General features: G+C 47.8%; 1 protein-coding gene across 1 annotated transcript in view; it reads right to left on the reverse strand.

Annotated features, from left to right (window-relative positions):
* Nucleotides 1–1,863: 1,863 nt before the first annotated feature.
* Nucleotides 1,864–23,128, reverse strand: part of Garnl3 (GTPase activating Rap/RanGAP domain like 3) — a 78,164-nt gene continuing 56,899 nt past the window's right edge. The window contains exons 17-27 of the mRNA XM_038337076.1: nt 22,601–22,699; nt 22,156–22,272; nt 19,716–19,894; nt 18,483–18,641; nt 17,523–17,589; nt 12,393–12,500; nt 10,796–10,914; nt 8,775–8,913; nt 6,282–6,497; nt 4,981–5,107; nt 1,864–2,211 (exon numbers count right to left, since the gene is read on the reverse strand). Of these exons, the coding sequence (XP_038193004.1) occupies nt 2,034–2,211; nt 4,981–5,107; nt 6,282–6,497; nt 8,775–8,913; nt 10,796–10,914; nt 12,393–12,500; nt 17,523–17,589; nt 18,483–18,641; nt 19,716–19,894; nt 22,156–22,272; nt 22,601–22,699 (1,508 nt within the window). The 3' untranslated portion in view covers nt 1,864–2,033. The remainder of the gene's footprint in view (nt 2,212–4,980; nt 5,108–6,281; nt 6,498–8,774; nt 8,914–10,795; nt 10,915–12,392; nt 12,501–17,522; nt 17,590–18,482; nt 18,642–19,715; nt 19,895–22,155; nt 22,273–22,600; nt 22,700–23,128) is intronic.

Here is a 23,128-nt window from a genome sequence, read left to right on the forward strand (position 1 = left end):
TGCTTGGAACCTGCATCTGAGTTCTCTGCAAGAACAAGCATTCCTAAGTGTTGAGCCACACTCTCCAGATCTATAGTTTTACTATTATTTATTTATTTATTTATGTATTTATTTATTTATGGAGTTGTCTCTCAAGCTAATCTCTACTAATGAGGGTAGTAGTGGGTCAAAGGTGGAGCACATGGGCTGGGCAAGACTTCCCACTCTTACTACAGAACAATTCCCTGAAGCATGGTCAGCCATTCTTCCCCAGCCTTGACAAAGAGCCTCACCTGCATCAGGAGTACTGCAAAGCCTAGGGCCCCCGAGATGCTGAGGACCCTATCCAGAGGTGGGATGGAGTGGAGCTTAGTGGTTTCCTGTTCCCTGGTTGCCCCACAGATAATCCCAAGCCTTGAATCTATATCTTTCTACCTCCCCAAGTCTCCCTGTGATTGTGTGCCACCACTGTTCTCAGCTTAGTTGCTACCCACAGCTTTGTGGGCAGGCGGCATCAGTGGCTTATATGTGTAATTCCGGAGAGAACCAGTGAGAGGCGCCTAGTTCCTCCCTGGGCCAAGAGTCCTCTCTAAGGGAAAGCTGGGAGTGGTGGTGCCTGTCTGTAACGTCAGCACTGAGGTACAAACAAGTTAATCATCCAGTTTAGCTTAACTAGTGAGCCCCACCAGATCCTAATGAGACCCTGTCTCAAGAAACCGAGTGCGTGGCTCCTGAGGAACAACAGCCGAAGCTGACCTCTAGCTTCCACGTGGGAACCCCGAGAAAAGCCAGAATAAACCTAATAAAACTGTTGGTGGGGTTGAGATGTAGCATCAAGTTTGCCTCTACAGCTAAAGAGGATTCACGTAGGCACCTTTGGAACTGTTGTGCAGAAGAGGGAGGGGAGGCGGGTCCATCTTAAGGCCTGCAAAGGAGGAAGATGCCACGGCTCTAACCTCTGACACCGTGGCATCAGAACTCCTTGGAGCTGCTTCCCCTTGGGCAGACGATGGGTTTCTTTGCATGGGCCCTGTGACCTGTGACACAGGACTGCTATTTCAGTCTTTCATTCGTGTCTTGCTCCGTCCGTATTACTTCCTGCTCACTCTTCAGGAGGGAGCTGGGGTAGGCATCTTAAAAATCAGATTTGTTTTTTAAGTATTTTACATGCATGTTTGTGCACCGTGTGTGCCTCCTGCCCTTGGAGATCAGAAGAGGGCTTTGGATCCTCTGGGACTGTAGTTAGAAATGGCTGTGAGACACATGTGGGTGCTGGGAATCAAACCATGAAGCCATTTCCCCAGCTCTCTGCCTCTTTATCTCCATGCTCTGAAGGACGAAAGAGCAAGGAGGGGCTAGAGACACAGCTCAGCAGCAGAGCCTGCTTGCCAAATGTGTGTGAGGACCCGGGGTTCATACCCAACACTGCAAAACCCACTCAAGGGAGGGAATCTGAAAACACTGGATCACAGTCGCAGATGAATGTATCCTAAGACTTTGAGGTGCCTTTGCCTTACTACTATTTGAGATCAAAGGAGGAGGAAGTGTCTCCATTTGTCCCAGGTCTCCAGGCAGGAGTGCAGGGGCCCCACCCCAGTGAACACAGGCAGCAACAGGGCCAAGTGCAGAAAGAAAACTTATTTATAGTAGAATTAAAAAGCAGCATCTTTTCTTCATAAAAGAAGCATAGTATGTGACAGAAGTCAAAACTTACAAAAAATAATTTCCATCTAAATCTATAAAATATAAGAGAAGGGTTGCAGTGAATAAGAATGAACATTTTTGATTTATTCAAAGTTTTGATCTAAAACTTCAATGAAATCTACCACCTTTATTACAAGGGGACTGACGGTTCTTGAATGGAAAGAAACGGGAGTCAAGAAAGATGGCACTGGACACTGGAGAGTGACCCAAACTGGCTGAGGGTGCAGGAGGTTTGGTCCAATAGATTGCTGCCTGGCTGGAGGCGCATTTTGTTGAGACAGGTTGTTGGAGCTGTTTAAACAGTATAAACCTGCGTAAGAACACTAAGGATTGCCAAGGAGACACAGACTCTATTTCAAATCAATGATGTCTTCCTCTGAGGAGGCCATGAGCTGGAAGGGGCTGCTGCCTGAGCCTGAGCTGCCCTCTTTGTCCACTACAGGGTCCTGGTCAGAGATTGCCGAGTGGTTACGGCCCTCAGCATTGGCTTCAGAAGCAGGAGGACTTTCCAAAATTCCCGATGGGATCCTGCAAGAGAGAAGCACTGTTAAGGGCTCTGTGGGCAGGATGTAACATGGCATGGTTGCTTGCTGCCTCCTGTCCTTCTGGGCTCAGTGTATCTACCACGGGATGAGAGGAGGAAGGAGAAGAAAGGTTTCAGTTCTCAGAGTTTGGGATTCCACAAATGCCCAGGGCCTAGGAAAGCACCTGGCTCTGCTCTGCCCATTTAACCTCCAGCAGCCTCCCTAACACTTGGTCAAGTCTGTCCCTCTTCCCTGCATCTCTGGCCACACTGCCTGCTCAGAGCAACTGCCCAGAGTCCCTGCTATCATAGGTACTGTTCCCCATTCTTCCTTTGTCCTCTTTGGTTTTCAAGACAGGGTTTCTCTGTGTAGCCCTGTCCTTCATGGAACTCGCTCTGTAGACCAGGCTGGCCTCAAACTCACAGAGATCCGCCTGCCTCTGCCTCCCGAGTGCTGGGATTAAATATGTGCATCACCACTGCCTGGCTGTTCCCACATTCTTATCATTCATCCCAAGCCAGCCCTATGCTGGACTCCTTTTGGATCTATCAAAGTGGGCTTCTACCTGCCACTTCCATTTTATCATTTATTATTATTGTTGTTTTTTTAAGATTTATTTTTCCAGTTGGTGGTGGTGCACGCCTTTAATCCTAGCACTCAGGAGACAGAGCCGGGCAGATCTCTGTGAGTTCAAGACCAACTTGGTCTACAGAATGAGTTTCAGGACAACCAGGGTGGTTACAGAGAAACCCTGTCTCAAAATCAACCAATCAGTCAATCAAATAAACAAAAATCTAAAAAAAACCCCAGATTTTATTTTATGACTATAGAAATAGATGCTTTGTCTGCATGTATGTTTGCGTACAATGTGCATCCCTGCGCTCTCAGAGGCTAGAGAAGGGTATTAGATCTCTAGAACAGGAGTTACAGATGATACAGATGATTGTGAGCCACCATGTGGGTACTGGGAATTGAACCTGGGTCCTCTGGAAGGTCAAACAATGAATACTCTTAACCGCTGAGCTGTTTTCCCAGCCCAAGCCCTTTACATAATTATTGTGAGGCCGGGTCAAGCTGGCCTTGAACTTACAGTGACTCTCCTGTCATTATTGTAGCCTGAACCACAATGCCTGGCCACTTAGAGGTTTTTTTTTTTTTTTTTTTTTTTTTGGTTTTTCGAGACAGGGTTTCTCTGTGGCTTTGGAGCCTGTCCTGGAAACACTTAGAGTTTTTTTAATAATTTATTTTTATTTTATGGGCATTGATATTTTTCCTGTATGTATGTCTGTGTGAGGTGTTGGATCCTGGAGTCAGAGATAGTTGTAAGCTGCCATGTGGGTGCCCTGGAAGAGTAGTCAGTGCTCTTGACCGTGCGCCATCTCTCCAGTCTCTTATTTTTGTGTTTGATATTTTGAGCAGGGTCTCATTTTGTAGCTCTGGCTGGCCTGGAACTCATTATGTAGACTAAACTTGCCTTGAACTTAGAGATTTGCCTTTGTCCTCATGAGTGGTAGGATTTAAAGCATGTGCCACCATGCTGACTATCTTTTTTTTAAAAAAGATTATTTAATGTTCATTTTATGTACATAACTGTTTACACGCATCTATGTCTGTGTCTGGTGTGTCTGGCAACCTTTGAGTGCCTGGTGCCCGAGGTCAGAAGGTGTTGGATCCCCTGAAACTGGGGTTACACATGGCTGTGACTGGCCATGTGGGTGCTGGAGCTTGAGCAGCCAGTGCTCTCCAGTCCCTTTAACTTCACAGCACACCGTGGTTGCTTGAGATGAACTGTGTTAGTTAGATCTGGTTCTCCATGTGAGGCTGAAGCTTGAGTGAGGCTGGCTCTTCCCCACCGCAGGCTCTGAGACCCTCTGCTCAGGTGGCAGGACACTTGTCACTGCCTGCATCACCTGCCACTCTGCCATGCAGCAATGGCTTGGTGCTTAATGGCCTACGGGCCCTCTGAAGGTACAGACAGGGGCTTGGTCATCTCCCTGTACTCCCAGCTTGAGTATGCTTGAACAGGTGTTCCATTGCTCTCCAGAAGGGCACCTGTACCCTTGCTGAAGGGACAGACACCCCACTGTGAGGCAACACGCATCTATTCCTAAGTGCTGAACTGCCATTCAGAAGGGCTCTTCCTGTGTACAGGGTCCACCAGTTCTGGAAAGTGGCTGACCCTACACTCTTACTAAGCAACCTTGTTTTTGTGTATCTTCATCAAACTAGTGAGCCAAAAATAGTCTCTTAGGAGAGAGATCAATACGAGTAGGAGGGGGACAAGAGAGAGTAACTGGGGTCTGTGTGTGTGTGTGAGAGAGAGACCATGATTAAAATACATTATATACATGTTAACAGTTTATCTGTAGGGCTAGGTGTGGTGGTGCATGGGCTTTAATCCCAGCATTCGGAAACAGGCAGGTGGCTCTCTGAGTCTGAGGACAGCCTGGTCTATATGATGAGTTCTAGGTTAGCCATAGTGAACCCTTGTCTAAAACAGAATGTCTTTCTCTATTGTTTCTGTCTCATGTATGTGCGTGTATGTGCTCTGTGTACACTTTGTGCATGTTGGGCAAGGCTCCAGCTGACTGTCTTGAGCCCCTCTGAATATATTTTAGTGAACATTAGCTCAGTTGCTGGTGACAGTGTCCTCTTGTCTCAGCCCCACTGTGGCAGCTGTCCTCTCTGGGACTGGGTAGGGTGCTGGCCAATGGACCTCCTGGGCATGCTGGCACTCGCTGGGTGACCATGCAACTCAGGGGCTTCTTTTTACCTGTCACTGCTAGCTGACCGCACAGCCTCTGGCTTGGGGTCTCCTTGACTTTCTTCTAACCGCTTCCGGGTTTTTGATTTGGCCCTTGGCGCTCCTTCTGATCGTGGTCCACTGTCATCAGAGAGACCTGCATTACAGAGGAAGATCAGAGGTCAGGGGTCATTACCACAGGGGACAGAAGATGCCTTGTTTATGTATTTAAGATTTATGTATTTATTATGTATACAGTGTACTGCCTGCATGTCAGAAAAGGGTGTCAAATCTTGTCGTAGATGGTTGTGAGCCACCATGTGTTTGCTGGAAATTGAACTCAGGACCTCTGGAAGAGCAGTCAGCAGTGCTCTTAACTGCTGAGCCATCTCTCCAGCCCACCTTTTTTATTCTTTAAGAATGTAGTTCTCTGAGAATCTCACACAGATGTACAATGTGCTTAGATCACCTCTACCTGCTCCCCATCGGTTTCCTGCCCCTTTATCCTTACTGGGCCATTATTAGACTTGGACGCAGCAGCAAAGATGACAGAGATAGATCAGAACAGTTTCCCCTTACTGAAGTCTTTCCTCTCTGATTATAAAGTATGTATACACTGTGACTCACACGCACAATCTCAGAGAAGTCTAACAGTGGCAAAATCCCTAAAGTCCTACAGTGTTCTCATAAGCTCCTGTCCCCGCCCCCTGCTTAACATGGCTTGGTTAGCTTTTTGTCCATCATTGGTGGAAAATGGTCCAATATTCTCTGGGGTAGTTGTAATTATTATTGACGAATTTATAAATCTTTTCTTCTTATTATTATTTTTTTGGTTTTTTTGAGACAGGGTTTCTCTGTAGCTTTGGTGCCTGTCCTGGAACTAGCTCTTGTAGCCCAGGCTGGCCTCGAACTCACAGAGATCCGCCTGCCTCTGCCACCCGAGTGCTGGGATTAAAGGCATGCACCACCACCGCCCGGCTATAAATCTTTTCTGAAAGGGAGTTTAATTTTTTATTACATTTATTTATGTTGTGTGTATACAGGCATTTGTGTGTGTGCGTGTGTGCATGCATGTGTGTAGATGAGAGAACAACTTGTGGAAGTTAGTTCTCGCCTTCAGCCATGTATGTCCTGGGGCTTGAACTCAGGTCGGCAAGCTTGACAGCAAGTGCTTGTACCCTCCGAGCCATTTTGCTGGCCCCAAATTTCCTTTTTAAGCTTCAGGTTTTGAAAATGAGAGCTACCTGAAGACGAGCCCCCCCCCCCCCCCCCCCCCCCCGGTCTGTCTACAATGAGCCCCCGCTGGGCTGTCTACAAGCAGCTGTGATTACCTAGAAGTTCCCTGCGGGTCCTGCTTGCTATTTCTTTAATTTCCATGCGAGACAGGGACAAGGAATGGGTGACAGGAATGGCAGCAATGCCAAGGCCGATGGAGGTGGGCGGGGTGATGACCTTGGAGACTAAGGGCGATTTCAGAGGCCGCTCGATGCTTCTGCCCACAAGGTTTCTAAGTGGAATCCTGTACAGATTTTTAGACTGAATTTCACCTGAAACACAATTTGGAAAAGACCAGAACTTTAGGTTCATGTTATTTACAACAGAACAATTTCTTTAAAAGTTTTAAACTACATTTATCAGGCATGTGTTCATGTGTCCATGTGTGGAGGTCAGGGAACAACTTGTAGGGCTCAGTTCTTTCCTTCCAGCAGCGGACACAGGGGTCAAACTCAGAGCACCAGGCCTGACGGCAACTGCCTTTACCCAGTGAACCATCCTGCTGGCCTGGAAATAATTTCTTGTCCTTTAATATAATTATGTAATATAATTAGCGTGAAGCAAGACTTTTGTCACGTGTTGATGATGCCTAATGGCCCTGTGTTTCCCAAGGGCTTTCTTTGAATTTGATAAAGTGCAGTTGCTTCTTCCAGAATAGAAGCAGATAAAGGGAGCAAGGAGCTGCTCGTCTGGGGCTCTCATCTTAACAACGGTGATAAAGATGACCGATGCAGCCAGCAGCTAGGAGAATGCTGTCCTTGGCCCTACAGGAGCTCAGCAAAGGCCTCTGGGAGCAAAGTGAGAGTCTCTGGGCTGCAGATTTAGCTGTGAAACCCACAGCACTGCCAACCCCAGAGGAGATGCTGCTGCAGCTGGCTGCTGCTGGCTGGCTGCTGCAGGCTGGTTGCTGCTGGCTGGCTGCTGCTGGCTGGCTGCTGAAGGCTGGCTGCTGCTGGCTGGCTGTGCCCTGGCATATTTCCCTTTGCCCCACGGAAATTTACATAATGGGATTTCTCCTAATTGTTTGGTGTGTGTGTGTGTGTGTGTGTGTGTGTACATATGTATATGGAGACCAGAGGTGTAAATCACATAGGTTTTCAACTTACTTTTTTTTTTCTTTTTTCTTTTTTTGGTTTTTCGAGACAGGGTTTCTCTGCAGCTTTTTTTTTAGAGCCTGTCCTGGAACTAGCTCTTGTAGACCAGGCTGGCCTCGAACTACAAAGATCCGCTTACTTTTTGTAACGAGGCTTTGCAGCGAGCCTGGAACTTGCTAGACTAGCTAATCAGCATGCCCCAGGGATCCCCTTGACCCAGCTTATGGGCTTATGAGTATGTACCACTGTGCCTGACTTCTCATGTTGCTGCTTGAGATCAAAAGTCAGGTCTTTACTTTATTGAATGAGCCATCTATTCAGTCCCATTTGTCTTACTTTTATTTTATTTTTAAAAATTTTAATAAATAATAATAATAATATATTATTATTATTATTACTTTGAGACAGAGTTTCTCTGTGTAGCCCTGAGTGTCCTGGAACTCAATATAGAGACCAAGCTGGCCTTGAACTCACAGAGATTCACCTGCCTCTGCCTCTTGAGTACTAGGATTAAAGGCGTGTACCACCATGTCTGGCTTTTATTATTACAATTCAAAGAACAAAGTCTACTTATTGGTTTGTTTTTAAGACAGGTCTCATCACCTAGTCCAGGCTGGTCCTAAACCCTCTGTCTCACCTATCCTCACAAGTGTTGGGCGTGCAGCCAACAGAGTTCTTTGTCACTTGCTTTAAATAGTGACAACTTCAACAATTCCTCCTCCCTTGGTCTTCTTTGTCGTAGATATTTGATATTGCTGTGACACTCCAAGATTGTCAACAAAGTTAACCTTGAATTAGAGAGTGCAGTCAACAACTAACTGACTGGAATTAGCCATAGAGATTTTGGAGGACCTAGGATGCGAGAACATAGAGAGGCACAGGAAAGAGTAGGGAGGGCTTAGAAAGATCCACGGGCCTTTCCCCCCCCCCCCCCCGAGACAGGGTTTCCCTGTAGTTTCTAGAGCCTGTCCTGGAACTAGCTCTTGTAGACCAGGCTGGCCTCGAACTCAGAGATCCACCTGCCTCTGCCTCCCGAGTGCTGGGATTAAAGGCGTGCGCCACCACCGCCCGGCTCCATGGGCCTTTTATATCTGGGAAACATGCAGAAGGTCGGCTGCTTGTTCCTTTGCTGCTTTCTTGATCTCTCAGGTTCCTACCCCACTATCTGACTCCTGAGATCTTATTAATAATAGAACAATTTAGACAAAGGCTTCACTTCTTCATTTTTGTTGTTTTTGAGGCGTTGGATCTCCATATAGCCCTGGCTGTCCTGAAACTTACTATGGAGATCCACCTGCCTCTGGGGTAAAAGGCGTGTGGCATTTATATATAGTATATATATGCCCAACCTGAACAGTAACTTCTTCAGCAGTGATTATGTCCAGCTCTGACAGTAAGCCAAAGAAATCATGAGCTAGAGTATCTATTAATAAGGCAGTAGGAGTTGGACTTCACCTTCCCCCGGGGAAGAAGGAAACAGCAGCGTGTCCCGGGCCGGAGGGGTCTGAGGAGACGTGTGGGCACTGGCACCCTTGGAGCTGCCTGCAGACGAGCCCTCGTGCACAGTCGCGGCTGCTGTGAAGTATATGTCCGACTGCAAAGAAAGAAGAAACATTACCAGCTGCCTGGTCTTCCAGGCTCTGCTCCCACTGACCTTCTGCACCACTGGTTCCCAGGCTTGGCAGTGACCTCTGACCTCTTCGGAGCATACAGAGCAGACCTGGGTTTCATCCAGCTAGACCTCTCCCAAGGATTTACTTCCCTTCTCCCTGCACTGGCCTACACTAGAAAACAGTCACATGCCACACATGTGCAAGCCCAACACAATGCACACACTTCTCTCAGGAGTCTCAGAACTGGGATGGACCCCGGGAATTCGGTCAGGCGCATTCTGCAGGGAGAAATATGGATGTTTGTCCTAGAGTCTCCAGCATGCCCACGTGTGCTGACTTTGGTAACAGCAGCAGTGGGACATTACATGTGCTTCTGAGAGTCAACTTTCAGGAATTTTGCAAGTCAGAGCTTAAATGTAGCCATCATTAAATATTAAAAGGTATAAATTTAGCTTTGTGTGTGTGTGGTATTGATCCACAGGTGTATGGCACATCCATGCCCCTGCATGGAGGTCAAAGGAGGAAGTGTCCTGCTTCTATCACTGTCCACCTTCTTACTTAAGGCGGGGTCTCTCACTGAACCCGGAGCTAGGCTGCTGGCCAGCCAGCCCCAGCAATCCTCCTGTCTCTGCCCCTCACAGCACTGGGCCTGCAGGCATGCATGTGAACACACCCAGGTTTTTACATGGGTTGTGGAGATTTGAACCCAGCTCCTCATCTTGTTCTGTTTAGCACTTTTAACCGCTGAGTTATCTCTCCAGGCCAAATGGTACAAACTTAAATATGTTAGAGGCAAAGAGTCTCAACAACATTCCTAATTATCTGGCTACATTTACTATTATTTTGGAGCTCCTGCTGGGCTCCTCCTAACTCTTGCGTCAGCCACATCCAGTGGACGGATTCTCTGTCCCACAGATATTGGTGAGTGCTCCCAATGAGAGCCTGGATTACAGTGTGTGGAGCCTAGGGCTGCAGCTGGAGTAAGTTCTGGTTTAAGAGGTATGATTTGTTTCTGGTGAGAAGTATTTAAAAACTTTAACTGTCTGTGTGTGTGTGTGTGCCTGAGTCTACATCTACGGCCATGTACATACAGGAGCTTAGGGAGGTCAGAAGGACTGAATGCCCTGGAACAGACACTGTGAGCCACCACTTGGATGCTGGATGCTGGAACTGAACTGGACCTGGGTCCTCTGCAAAAACACTAAGGGAACTTAGCCCATGAGCTATCTCTCCAGCCCAGAAAAACAGTGTAACACTCGGATACATATTAGACATTTTTTATTCTTGAGTCAAAATCTTACTTTGTATCCCAGGCTATCCTGGAACTTGCTTGTAGTTCAGACTGGCCTCGAATTCATAGCAATCCTACTGATGGCCTTACCAGTGCTGAGCTTACAGATGTAGCCAAACGCCCAACTACATGAAAGATTTCTCGACATAACCCCACTGGAACGATAATGAGTAGACTGAGGTAGGACTCCAGCGTAGGTGGAGTTGAACCTGTAGTCTGGGTATGATACGGGTCTCAGCAAACATTAAAAAGCGTATTTGTGAGAACCCCACGAGCACTTAGTTCTCACCCCGCTCTCTCCACAAGGCAGGGAGCATATGTGGCGGTGGCGCTGTCCTTCTTTACTTGTTGTAATGACTGGACGGAGGCTGTCAGGTCAGCACAGCAAGCGCTACACATGCTGAGCCAGCGCCCCAGCCTCAAGGGAGCATCTGGAAGCGCAAGGAGGGCAGACACAAAACCCACCTCCCTCCAGCGTTCTGACCCAGGACAGCTGTCCTGGTGTGATAAACAGCAGATCCTGCTCACATGACACCTGGGGTGCTAAGGCTGCAGAGCTGCATTCCACTTACCCTGGAGGCCACAAGCTGCAGCTGAGGCACAACTGCCGTGTGGACCAGGTTCCCGTTCACCACCAGGCGGATCTCCATGGAGTCGGTGGTGAAGGCCAGCAGGTACGGGAAGGCGCAGACTGCAAGGGAACAGATGGGCTGTTGGCTAGAAGGCTGCAACTGCTCAGGCGTCTTTACCACTCTAGAAACGTCCAACCTTTCTATTCTTGTCTGCTTTGCATGGCTAGGCCTGCCTCTCAGGTATACATGCCAGCCAGCTGTCATGGCTACATCCCTGCCTGATGCCCTACTGCCTGGTTTTCTGGTGGCTCAGCTACCCAGTCCTGTGAGCCTTTCCCCACACTCTCCGGATTACAGCTTGACAGCCTTCAGCATGTGACAGCTGTCTGGAATCTTTCCTTTACTCTTCCTTCCTGGTTTAGACTGTCACCCCTTCCCTGCACCCCTCTGGCCTTGTGTCACAGGCAGTAGCTGTGCCCTTCAAAGCTACCAAACTTAGATGCTCTCTTCTCTGTTGCAGGTGGCACTCCTCCTTGCAATGCTGACTTCACACACCACAACTAAGCTTCGATTACACCTGTGTAAGTGGACTTGACTGGTCCTTCTCCCTCAGTTCTCTGCATAGGTGACCTGTCCACTCTGGGGGGTATCCTTGGCGACTCATTCTGCTACCTGATGCCTCTTGTCCTGATCTCTCCAGTGCTTGGCTCAAAGCCCAGAGTCAATTTCCATTCCTCCTTTCGGTTGATCTCACCTGTCATCACAGCCTGACCAGGTATCAGGGTTTCTCTGTGTAGCAGCCCTAGCTGTCCTACAAGAACTAGCTCTTGTAGACCAGACTGGCCTCTGCCTCCCAAGTGCTGGGACTGGGATTAAAGGTGTGCGCCACCACCACCTGTTTTGTTTTGTTTTGTTTTTTTAAGACAGGGTTTCTCTGTGTAGCCCTGGCTGTCCTGGAACTCAGAGATCCGCCTGCCTCTGTCTGCCTCCCGAGTGCTGGGATTACTGGTGTGCACCACCACCACCACCCGGCTTTAATTTACCTTTTTAAAATTCCATTTTAATGTGTCTGTGGCAGTGGGCGGGGTGTACATGTGGAGGTCAGAGGTCAGCTTGTGGGAGTCAATCTCTCCTTCTAACATGCAGGTCTGGGCATCGAAAGTCAGCCCCTCAGACTTTCAGCAGTATCACTGCCAGGTAAGCCATCTTGCCAGCCCCACAATGACATCTTAGTGGTAGGTATTTTGCTGGGCCCTGAGGTTCTGGACTTTCCGTTTTAAGGCAGGTAAGAGTAGCACTGTGATTTTCCCCAAGCCAGTCAATGCACTGGCTGAAGCTAGCGCGTGAGTTTTAGAAAAGGCCTGCCAGATACTGACAAACTGTTTAGTTGCTTTCAAATATCATCTGCCTAGGAACTCAGAAGAGCCAGAGGGACATAAGAGTCTAAACAGGGAGCATAAACATTACCCCACTGCAGATATCTGCAGAATGTTCATGCCCCAGGAGGTGTGGCAGTTACGGAGGGAGTCCAAGCAGCTCACAGGAGACCGAGCCCTGCAGGTAGTCAGGCAGGGACCATAGAAAAGGTTGCTCTTACCAATTGCATAAGGAGCTTGGTTCCAACAGAACTGGAAATCCGATGCCGAGGGTTGAAGCAAAAAAGAGCCACCATTAAAGGGGCAAACCTTCTTATAGATGCAACTGTCTGGAAAGAGAACAACAGCAACGTGTTCCATTAGAGGCCACACCTCCATCCCTGCAGTCAGAGAAACAGAAAGCAGGCTGCTAGGGCTGCATCCTCCCCGCTGGGTCTCTGGACTCAGGCTGGACTTGAGTTTGTAGCAATGCTCTTGCCGCAGATTCCCATGTGCTGGAATTACAGGCATTAGTCACACACCTGGTTCTCTCTGCCAGCTCATCTAAACAGCCACTGCCAACCTTGGGAGGCAGTGGCAGCAAGTGTAACACTGTTACCATGTATGCTAACAGCTGCCACATGGAGAAAATTTAGTGTGTCAAGCATGGAGCTTTGAGAAGACTGTCCATTTAATTTGTCTGGCTGCAGAAGGTAGAAGCTGTCACCCTACAAGCACACTCTGCAGAGAACTTGAGGTTGGGAGAGGGGAGGCGGTCCGTCCTGAGTCCAGCAGCTCTACGGGGCGGAGGGGTGGAATGAGGCCAGGCCGGGCTATGGTGCTCACATGCTTCCTGCCTGTGCTGTATCATCATGCCAGAGAAAGACGCAGAATGGGTAGCCCACGGGTTTCTACAAGGCAGGTCGCTCTGGAGCCTCCCTCACTACAACACCGCAGGAGCTGCATGTGTCCTCTGTGATGGCCGTTCTTGGTTGTCAGCGTGACTACATCTGGAATTAACTAAAACCCAAATGACTGGGCACACCTGTGAGGGACTTTTCCTTAATCACTTGAAGTGGGAAGATACGCTTCTAACTGGTTTTGAGGTGGGAAGACAAACCTCTCATCTGGGCCACACCTTCTGCTGGCAGCCTCTGTAAGGACACGGGAGAAAAAACTCTCTGCCTGTCGGCCCTCACTAGCAAGTCCATTCCTTTACTGGCATTAGAGCCTGCTTCTTTGAGATTCAATCCTATACTGAAGACCAGCTGAGACATCCAGTCTCAGGGACTGAACAACTGCTGGATTCTTGGACCTTCCATTCATAGGCAGCCATTGTTGGATCAGCTGGACCACAGCCTTTGGCCAGTCTAATAAATCCCCTTTATATAGACAGTAAATGATATGTATATATAGTATATATAATGTATGATATACATGTATAATACATAATAGGTGTGCATGTGTGTGTGTGTGTGTGTGTGTGTGTGTGTGTGTGTGTGTGTGTGAGAGAGAGAGAGAGAGAGAGAGAGAGAGAGAGAGAGAGATCCATTCTCTAAATTCTGTTACTCTGGAGCACCCTGACTAATACACTCTGCTAACATGTTGCTAGAGAACCTGGACCATGTGTGTCCCCCTTACTGAACTTCAGCTATGTTAAGGACAGTTTAATTCAGTTACCTGGCTCTTGTCTATTTTGACCTCTGAACATCAGTGTATGTAGCTCAGACCTTCAGAGTAAGAAAACTTTGTAGAAACAAAATCCCCTTTCATTATAGAAGCTGTTTTTGCCTTCTCCCACACTTTTAAAATAATGATAATAACAACTATGATTGTTATATATGTTTTAGACAGGTCTTGCTGTGTACCCCAGCCTGGCCTGGACTGTATAATCCTCTTGACTCAGGCTGTTGAGTGCGGTACTATAAGCCTGTGCTATCAACCTGTCTTGAAATTACTTTACTCATGTGTGTCCCTCTTAGGGTCCCCCTTTTATCTAGCATCCCTGGGATTGTAGTCTAGTTATCCTTCGCTTTACATCTAGTATCCACTTATGAATGAAGACATACTGTGTTTGTCTTTCTGGGTCTGGGTTACCTCACTCAGGATGGATTTTTCTAGTGTATCCATTTGCTGCATTTCAAGATGTCATTGTTTTTTTTTTGATGTCATTGTTTGTTTTTAAACCATTGAGAGATACTCCACTGTATAAATGCACCACATTTTCTTTATCCATTCTTCAGTTGATGGGCATCTAGGTTGTCTCCTGGTTCTGGCTGTTACAAATAATGTAGCTATGAACATGGTTGAGCAAGTGTCCTTGTTGTATGATTGTTCATCCTTTGGGTATATGCCCAAGAGTTCGGTATTTCTGGGTCTTGAGGTTGACTGATTCCTCAGGAAAGAAAATAGTTAAGATCTCCAGGATAAAATGGGAGCGGGGCATAGAAGGGAGGGGACGGGGGATGGGATCTTGATCTTGAGGGATCAAGAAGACCGAGTTGGTGGAGGGGCAGAGGGGGAGAGCTAAGACCCCTACCAACAGTGGAGAGGGTGTCTGAACGGGCCTTCCCCTGTAATCAGATGAGTGACTATCCTAATTGTCATTACAGAACCTACATCTGGTAATGATGGAAGCAGATGCAGTGACCTACAGCCAAGCAGTTGGAGTTCAGTTGAAGAGAGGGAGGAGGGGTCATATGAACAAAGGGTGGGTCAAGAGCATTATGGGGAAACCACAGAAATAGCTGACCCAAGTTAGTGGGAGTTCACATACTATTGACTGACAGCTGAGGAACCAGCATGGGACCATGGGACCAAACTAGATCCTCTGAATGTGGGTGACAGTGATGTGGCTTGATCTGTTGGGGGTGGCCCTGGAAGTGACACCAGGACCTATCCCAGGTGCATGAACTGGCTTTTTGGAGCCCATTCCCTATGGAGGGATACGTTGTTCAACCCTGATAAGGCAGGGAGGGTACTTGGTCCTACCTCAAGTTGGTATGCCAGATCTTGTTGACTCCCCAAGGAAGGCCCTGCCCTCTCTGAGGGGAGGGGAAGGGGGAATGGGAGAAGAGGAGGGAGGGGGAACTGGGGTTGGTATGTAAAATGAAAAGTAAATTTTTTAAACAAAAATATGAAAAGAATTTTACTCAAACTTTTATTTATTTATTTTTATTTTATGTGTATTAATGCTTTGTCTGCATGTATGTCTGTGCACCACATGTGAACCCGGTGCCTGTAGAGGCCAGAAGAGGTCACTAGAGCTTCTTAAACCACAGTTATTCTGGGCCACCATATGGGTGCTGGGAACGGAATCTAGGTTCTCTACAAGAACTGCTTAACGACTTAACCATCTCTCCAGTCTGTTTTCAGGTTTCCTGGGGAGTTGGGTAGGGAGGGCCAGTTCTTTCTCCATAGATTTTCAAAATAAAGTCACAGGCCTACATTCTTAAGATCCGCTGTTTTGAGGAATTCTTAGGCTCAACCTTGTGGATGAATGTCCCTCTCAGGGAGAACTGCTGCCCTGCCTACTCTGGATATTCCCTATTAAATCCTGAATTTCGAAGATGACACCTTGTAGACAAATTTTTATGTTGATAACTGGGTTTCCCATACTAAATATAAATTATTTATAAAAGTATTTGATCTGATATATGAGCTATAACCAGAGTTGTTACTCTAGAAATTGATGATTCTAGGTTGAAAAAAAGAATAAAGTTTGGGATTTTCCACAGCCCAAATTCAGACACTCTTGCTGGGTGTTCTGAAGCACGTTTTGATCCAGCAAATGGGAGGCAGAGGCAGGTAGATATTTGTGAGTTCAAGGCCAGCCTGGTCTGCATATTGAGTTCCTGGACAGTTAGAACTATGTGAGAACCCATCTCAAAAAAAAAAATAAAATTCTAGGTTAAAAAAAGTAAGATCATTACCCAGGAAATGATCTTACTTCCATTTGCTTAAAAAATAACTTAAAAAAGATTTACTTATTTTATGTATATAAGTGTTTTGCTGTGCATATGTCTGTGCACCACATGCAAGCCTGGTGCCCTTGGGTCAGAAGAGGGAGTTGTGTGCCCTGGAACTGGAGTCACAGATGGCTGTGATTGACATGTGGGTGCTGGGAACTGAACCTGGGTTTTCTACATGTTTGACAAATACTGGTGACCCCTGAACCATTAATTAATCCTGGAAATGCTAGAAGTCAGTATCTGATACATTTGCTCTGCTCAAAACCCACCCTGATGGTGGACCCAAACTAACCTAATTGAGCTACATAAGCCCAATTTATGCTAAATTCATTAATAACAGGGAAAAAACCCACAAAAAAGTTATAGGTTAAAAGCCAGGCATCCCGGTTCACATTTTAATCCCAGCACTTTGGAGGCAGACACAGAAGCAGAAGGATCTCTGAGTTCAAGGTCAGCCAGGTTGACAGAGTATCTTGACGCTATTCCGAAAGAATCAGAAGTCTACACTGACCTAACACCTGAAACTTTCTAAGTGCTAACAGGTGGAAAATCCCAAACCTCACCTCATCTGATGGGCTACAGCCCAAATTCAGACACTCTTGCTGGGTGTTCTGAAGCACATCTTTGATCCAGCAAATGGGAGGCAGAGGCAGGTAGATATTTGTGAGTTCGAGGCCAGCCTGGTCTGCATATTGAGTTCCTGGACAGTTAGATCTATGTGAGAACCCATCTCAAAACAAAAATAAAAAAAATAAAGCAAAATAAAAAAATTAAGATACACTAAAAAATAAAAACACAAGAAATTACTTTCTGGCCTAGGGCTGGTGTCTATGAGATGTAAATGAATTCTGTGTTTACATTTGGGTTCCATTCCCGGGACAGCTAGTTATACATGTGGAACTAACCCAGAGTCTAAAAGTCAGGAATCTGGAACACTCTGGGTGTAAGCACCTCAGGTGAGGGACATTCACCCTGTAGTAACAGAAGATAAAGTCTGGTACTGGGGTCAGGAGGGTCAGATGCAAACCCGGGCCCTGATGCTGAGCAGCTATACAACCCAAGCCTCTTCTGCCTTAGTTCCACTTGCAGCAGAGAAGCTGAGCCTGCTGTGGGCCATTGTAGGTGAAAATCTGAATGACACAGGGGTACCTGGCATATAGTAAGGGCCTGCTAGCTGGAGGCCACCGTCCTCATCCCATACCCTGGAAGCAGGGCACGGTGGCAGCTCTGGTAAGCATGTCACCGAGAGGTCTGGGCACAGTCTGTGGTGCAGGTTGGGATGTGGATTTTAGATGATCCTTGGTGTACCCAGCAAGAGTTCAAGTCATCTAGGGGGAAAGCCCATTCTACCACACTGAGAAATGGGCTGTTTGTGCATGAGCAGACAGCTCCCTGACTTACAGTTGTAGCACAGGAGCAGGCCGGCTTCTCCATCTTCATACACGTCAATAGCCGCCACAAAGTTAACCTGCAGCGATAAGAGGCGGTGGTAGCAGTGGTGGGATGTGGACACTCAGAGAAACCTCCCTGAGCTAGGGGTGTCTCGGCAGTGGTCCTCAGTTCTCGGAAACCAGGGTGCTGCACGGCGCCCACACTATACTTCGTAAGCCGCTGGGCCAGGGTTACAAGGAACTGAGGTGGGAGAGAAATGTTTTTGCTTCCTTTCTACTCTGGGTGGGACTTTCTCACCCACTGTCCTGCCCTTCTAGGTCTGAATCCAGCTGTGCTCCCAAGTGCTCTTATTTACCCAGAATGCTCAGGTTCACAGGGTTGTCACGTGTGCCACTCTGACCCAAGCAGACAGCACTGTGTCTGACACGAGAGGAAAGGACATCTCTGAGGAGACTGAGTGAGGTCTCTGGGCTCTTAGGTCACCCAGTATGTCTCCACCTCCACTTGTCTTACCTATAAAAGCAGAACAAGGCAGTGGAGTGGGTCTGCGGCACATGCGGCTCTGGGCCACTATGGTCCAGACTTGAGACTAGGGTGCTCAGCCTGCACTGTAGCCATCTCTTGTCCTCCTGGGGTCCAGAAACTCTGCCCTTTGATGGCAGCTTCATGTGCTTCAAACTAAGGAGCACATCATATGATACAGATGCACAGCATGTACTTTTATTATTATTAGTTTGAGATAAGGTCTCATGTGGCCCAGATTGGCCTCAAACTACTATGCAGCCCAGGCTAACCTTGAACTCATGATCCTCCTGCCTCAGCTTCACAAGTTAAGAACTGTAGGCATGAACTTCCACATCTTACTAGAGTGTGTAATTTTTAAGAAGCCCCATCACAGTGTCTGGAATTAGAAGACAGAGCCCCCTGCTCTCTCAGATTAGTGATTAGTTCCTACAACTGTCAGCGTACCTTGTTGGCCTCCACATGGTGCAGCCTGAAGGCTTCTCCTGTGCTCTCATTTACCACATCGAACTGGTGGCGGTATGCCACACAGATGAGGTTGTCACTCTCTTCCGTTGGCCCATCCACTAAGGTCATCACAGCTGGGGAGTCACATAGACAGATTTCCTGTGTGGGCGAGGATGAGCAGCACACAGTTAGCACACAGTGGCCATCTTTAGACAGCCTCTCCGAAGAGTCCAGCCCGGCGGCTAGCAGAGCTGGGCTGCACAGACAGGGTCCCGCCAGTCTCCTCCTTCCTGTAACTTCCCTTCAAGCCTCAGACCTCTGTTCACAACCTGATTTCACTGTCCAGTTGCCCTGTCCCTACTGTCTGTCTTGTGACAGTAATAGCATATGACAGTTGGCTGTGTCACACATGCCGGGAAGTGCTTTCACAGAATCCTTGCAGCGACCCCTGGAATCAGGTCTGGCTGTTACTCTATGGAGGAAGAAACGGTGGCTCCAAGGTCAAGCTGCTCGCTTACAGACACAAAGTTTCTATGTGGTAAAGCTATGATTTGTGAATCTGATTTCAGAGCTCACACTACCTAACTACTCTATATAAATATTCATTATGGGTGGTAATTAGTCTTGAGAAGGCAGACACCTAATTAGAATAAGATTTTAACTTTAGTGTAACCAGCAGAGTATTCTGTCCCCAGAACAGCTGCAGAAACCAGCGTGCAGCGTTCGGGAGGCCTTAACTGAGTGAAACTGCCTTCTCGGTTTGCTCCGACGGCCAATGCTGGGAGCACTCCATAGCTTGACGAGCTGTAGTCATTTTTATTTTTTGAGACACAGTCTCACTATATAATCTGGATGTCCTGGAACTCACCATGTGGACCGCACTGGCCTCGAACTCACAGGTATCCTCCTGCCTCTGCCTCCAGTGTGCTGGGATTAAAGGCGTGATCACCAAACCCAGCCTCAGTGCATTTCTGCCGACTATCAGGTGTTTGCTTGCTCAACTAGAGGGCAAGCTTTGTGGGAGAGAGACTTTGCACAGGCCACTGCTGCACGGCCATGCCCAGAACTTGCAGAGGTTACTGTGAAAGAGCACACAGCTTAGACATCTGGGCAAGCTAGGGCACAGGAGGCTGGGACTCCGCAGGGGTTACTGAAGAGTAAGGACTGTCTCGGGACTAGACAGGGAGGCAGCTAACCCTGGCCAGGAGAGCAGAAGCTAGACAGCAAACCTACCCTGATGTACTGGAATTCCTCCACAGGTGACTCTGACAGGGGCGACAGGAGCGAGGCCCCTGACACCCCGCTTGGCTTGTTGTGTTGTTTCCTTGTGATGAGAAGCAGTTTATTACGAATTGCAACCACGATTCTCAATTCTCTGCTGTGGTGAGTGTTAATAGCATATAGGTGGCATCCTGGGAAGAGGAAGGGTAACGTTAAAAGTGTAGGGAGGGCTGGTAGCCCCCAGGTCTGGGGACCTTGGCAATAGTTCCTAAGAACCTTTGGAATGAAGCATAATTGAGACGGACCAAGTATGTCTCTGATACCAGCTATCCCCATTCACATGTCTGAACACTTGGTCCCCAGCTGGTGTCACCATTTTGGAAGGTTGTGAATCTTTAGAAGGTGGAGCCTCACTGGAGGACGTGAGTCACTGTTGGTGGTCTTATGGCCTATTCCCACTTCCCATCTGCTCCCTGCTTCTTCTTCTTTTTTTGGTTTTTGGAGAAAGGGTTTTTCTGTGTAGCCCTGACTGTCCTGGAACTAGCTCTGTAGTACAGGCTGGCCTCAAACTCACAGAGATCCGTCTGCCTCTGCTTCCTGAGTGCTGGATTAAAAGTGTGTGCCACCTCCGCCCAGCTGCTCTCTGCTTCTTTTTTTTTTTTTTTTTTTGGTTTTTCGAGACAGGGTTTCCCTGTAGTTTCTAGAGCCTGTCCTGGAACTAGCTCTTGTAGACCAGGCTGGCCTCGAACTCAGAGATTCGCCTGTCTCTGCCTCCCGAGTGCTAGGATTAAAGGCGTGCGCCACCACCACCCGGCTGCTCTCTGCTTCTTGACTGAGGTGAAACACAGGTAGCCACTGCGTGCTCCTGCGCCTGCTTATACTGTAAGCAAAAAGCCCTCCTTCCTTTAAGCTGCTTCTTGCCTGATATCTGGTCACAGCTAGTAGTAAAGACACTAATTCACCAGGCAAGATGGACATGAAAACAAAGTTATGGTGGACCTGGTTTTATCTATCTGTCTTCTTTTTGGATTATGTGTGAGGTAGTTTGAATGAAAATGGACCACATAGGCTCACAGATCTGAGTGCTTGGTCCTGAGTTTGTGGAACTGTTTGGGAAGCATTAGCAGGTGTGGCCTTGTCAGAGGAGGTGTCACTGGCTCTGAGGTCTCACGAGCCCACACCATTCTCAGTTAGCTCTCGGCCTCAAAGTTGATACAAGCTCTCAGTCACTGTTCTAGTGCCTGCTGCCACCATGGCAGTCACTGACCCACCCTCTGAAACTGTAATCCCCCAATAGATTAGTTCTTCTACAGTCTGCTGGGATTATTATTTTGAGGTGTGTTACTGTTGTTTATGCTTCATTTGTTTAGCTCTGTGAAAGCTGTGATGTGTTGCCTGTCTAGAACACCTGATGGTCTAATAAAGATCTGAATAGTCCATAGTGAGGCAGCAGAAAGGATGGGTGGGGCTGGCAGGCAGGGAGAAGGTTCGGAGTAGTAACCCAAGAAGGAGGAGGACGTCAGGGGTTAGCCGTTCAGCTACACAGCAATCCACAGAGTAAGGGTAAGATCTACAGAAGTAAGAGAACGGGAAAGAAAGCGCAGAGACAGAGGGTAGAGGGGTAATATAAGTTAAGGAAAAGCTGGCAAGAAACAAGCCAAGCTAAGGCTTTTATAACTAAGAATAAGCCTCCATTTGGGAGGTGGTTGGTGGGCTCCCTAAAACAGTCCAAAGAGCTTAACATCATAGTACTACAACAGTTGCCTTGGTCACGGTATCCGAGCACAGCAGAAGAGTAACTACAGCAATGTGTGTGAGTGTTTGGCCTGCACGTATGTATGTGTGTGTCTTGTGTCTGAGGATGTCAGAAGGGTTACAGGCAGCCGTGAGCTGCCGTGTGAGCAACAATTGCTCTTGACCTCTGGGTAGTCTCTTGGTTTTGTAGTCACCACACAACAGGAGCTGAAGCAGAGGTTGATGGGAACTCCAGGAACCAAAGTCCTTTGTTATACATTAGCTGAGAGAACTGAACTCACCTCCAAGGCCGGAAACCTGTGGCCCAAGGCTGGAACGTCCTGTCTTTAACCTGCTTTCCTATTTCCCTGGCTTCTGAGAGAAGCCGAGGTTCTATTTTGGCAGTTCTGGTTTTGTGGGTGTTCGGACCCAGGGTTTTGTGGGTGTTTGGCAAGAGTGCTTCCCTGATCCACAGCCCCATATTCTTGCTTATCTCCCCACAGAGGAGGAATTGGTTTATGTTTTTTTTTTTTTTTGTTCCCTGATTTTCATTTTTATTGTCAGTAGCTTGAAAATTTTAACAAAGTTTCTTTCTCCCTTTATGGCAGTGTCTAAAACTCACTCTGCAGCCAGGGATGGCTTACACCAGGAACTGAACCTCGGGTCTCACACCTTCCAGGCTAGCACTGCACCAGCTAAGTTACTCCCCGGCCCTTACCTTTGGTTTTTTCCAGCTTGTTTTCTCTGCAGTCAGATCTGCTCCTTCCAGTCTGCCTGCTGTCAAGGCCTTTCTGTACGGCACTCAACCGAAAGACAAACAGGCGGGCATCTTTCCCTGGTGACAGTGAGGGAAGGCAGAGGAGGGGTTAGATAGAGAAGCCATGACCTGCTTGGACTCCCAGGATGGATAGAGAAGCCATGACCTGCTGGGACTCCCAGGGCAGATGTGCACACCAGGCTTGGGAGGTGTCCGGGGCATGCTATAGAACGTTTACTCAACATAATCATGGGAGAATGATACTCTCCATCCCTCAGCTACCCCGACACATGGGCCACCGAAGGACCACTGCACTGGCAGCAGGAAAAGGAACGGTGACCCTGAGGTCTGCTGCAGTGGGCACCGCCCTCATGTTCTTCCCAGAGCCACCATCTGAGGGCAGCACCTTTGTCTGCTCGGAGAACAAGGATGTCCAGGGCCTCGAGCACGTGGATCTGCTTCACAGGCAGAGTTCTGTCGAACACAGGCACGGATGGAAGGCCGTCTGGAAAAGAAGTTTGGTTACTCCACTGCACAACCATGATGCATGCCTGGGGCTGACCTGAGCCTCTCTAGTCAGGGATGGAGCTGCTTCTCCAGCTCTCATGGAGCAGAAGCACTGCTCAGTGGCATCCAGAACTCTCTGTGGGGGTCTGGCTAGCAGGCATATCAGCAGGGACACAAAGGAAGTTGTTTTTCTTGTTCATGTCACCAAAGAAAGAGCAGCGTGTCTCAACTCCAAATTTATAGGGGTTTTATCAAAGGACTGAACACCATAGGGGAAAAAAGAGCAGCTACTTCTTTTATTTCTAATACTATAATACAAAGTATTATATTTTGTATTATTTCATGCATCTCTCAAGAAAGTAAATTTAATACTTCTTTTTACATTTAAAGTGAGTACAGACATGTCCCATCCCTCACAGGCCCTCTG

The sequence above is a fragment of the Arvicola amphibius genome, chromosome 7 (genome assembly GCF_903992535.2).
Source record: "Arvicola amphibius chromosome 7, mArvAmp1.2, whole genome shotgun sequence".
Lineage (NCBI taxonomy): Eukaryota > Metazoa > Chordata > Mammalia > Rodentia > Cricetidae > Arvicola > Arvicola amphibius.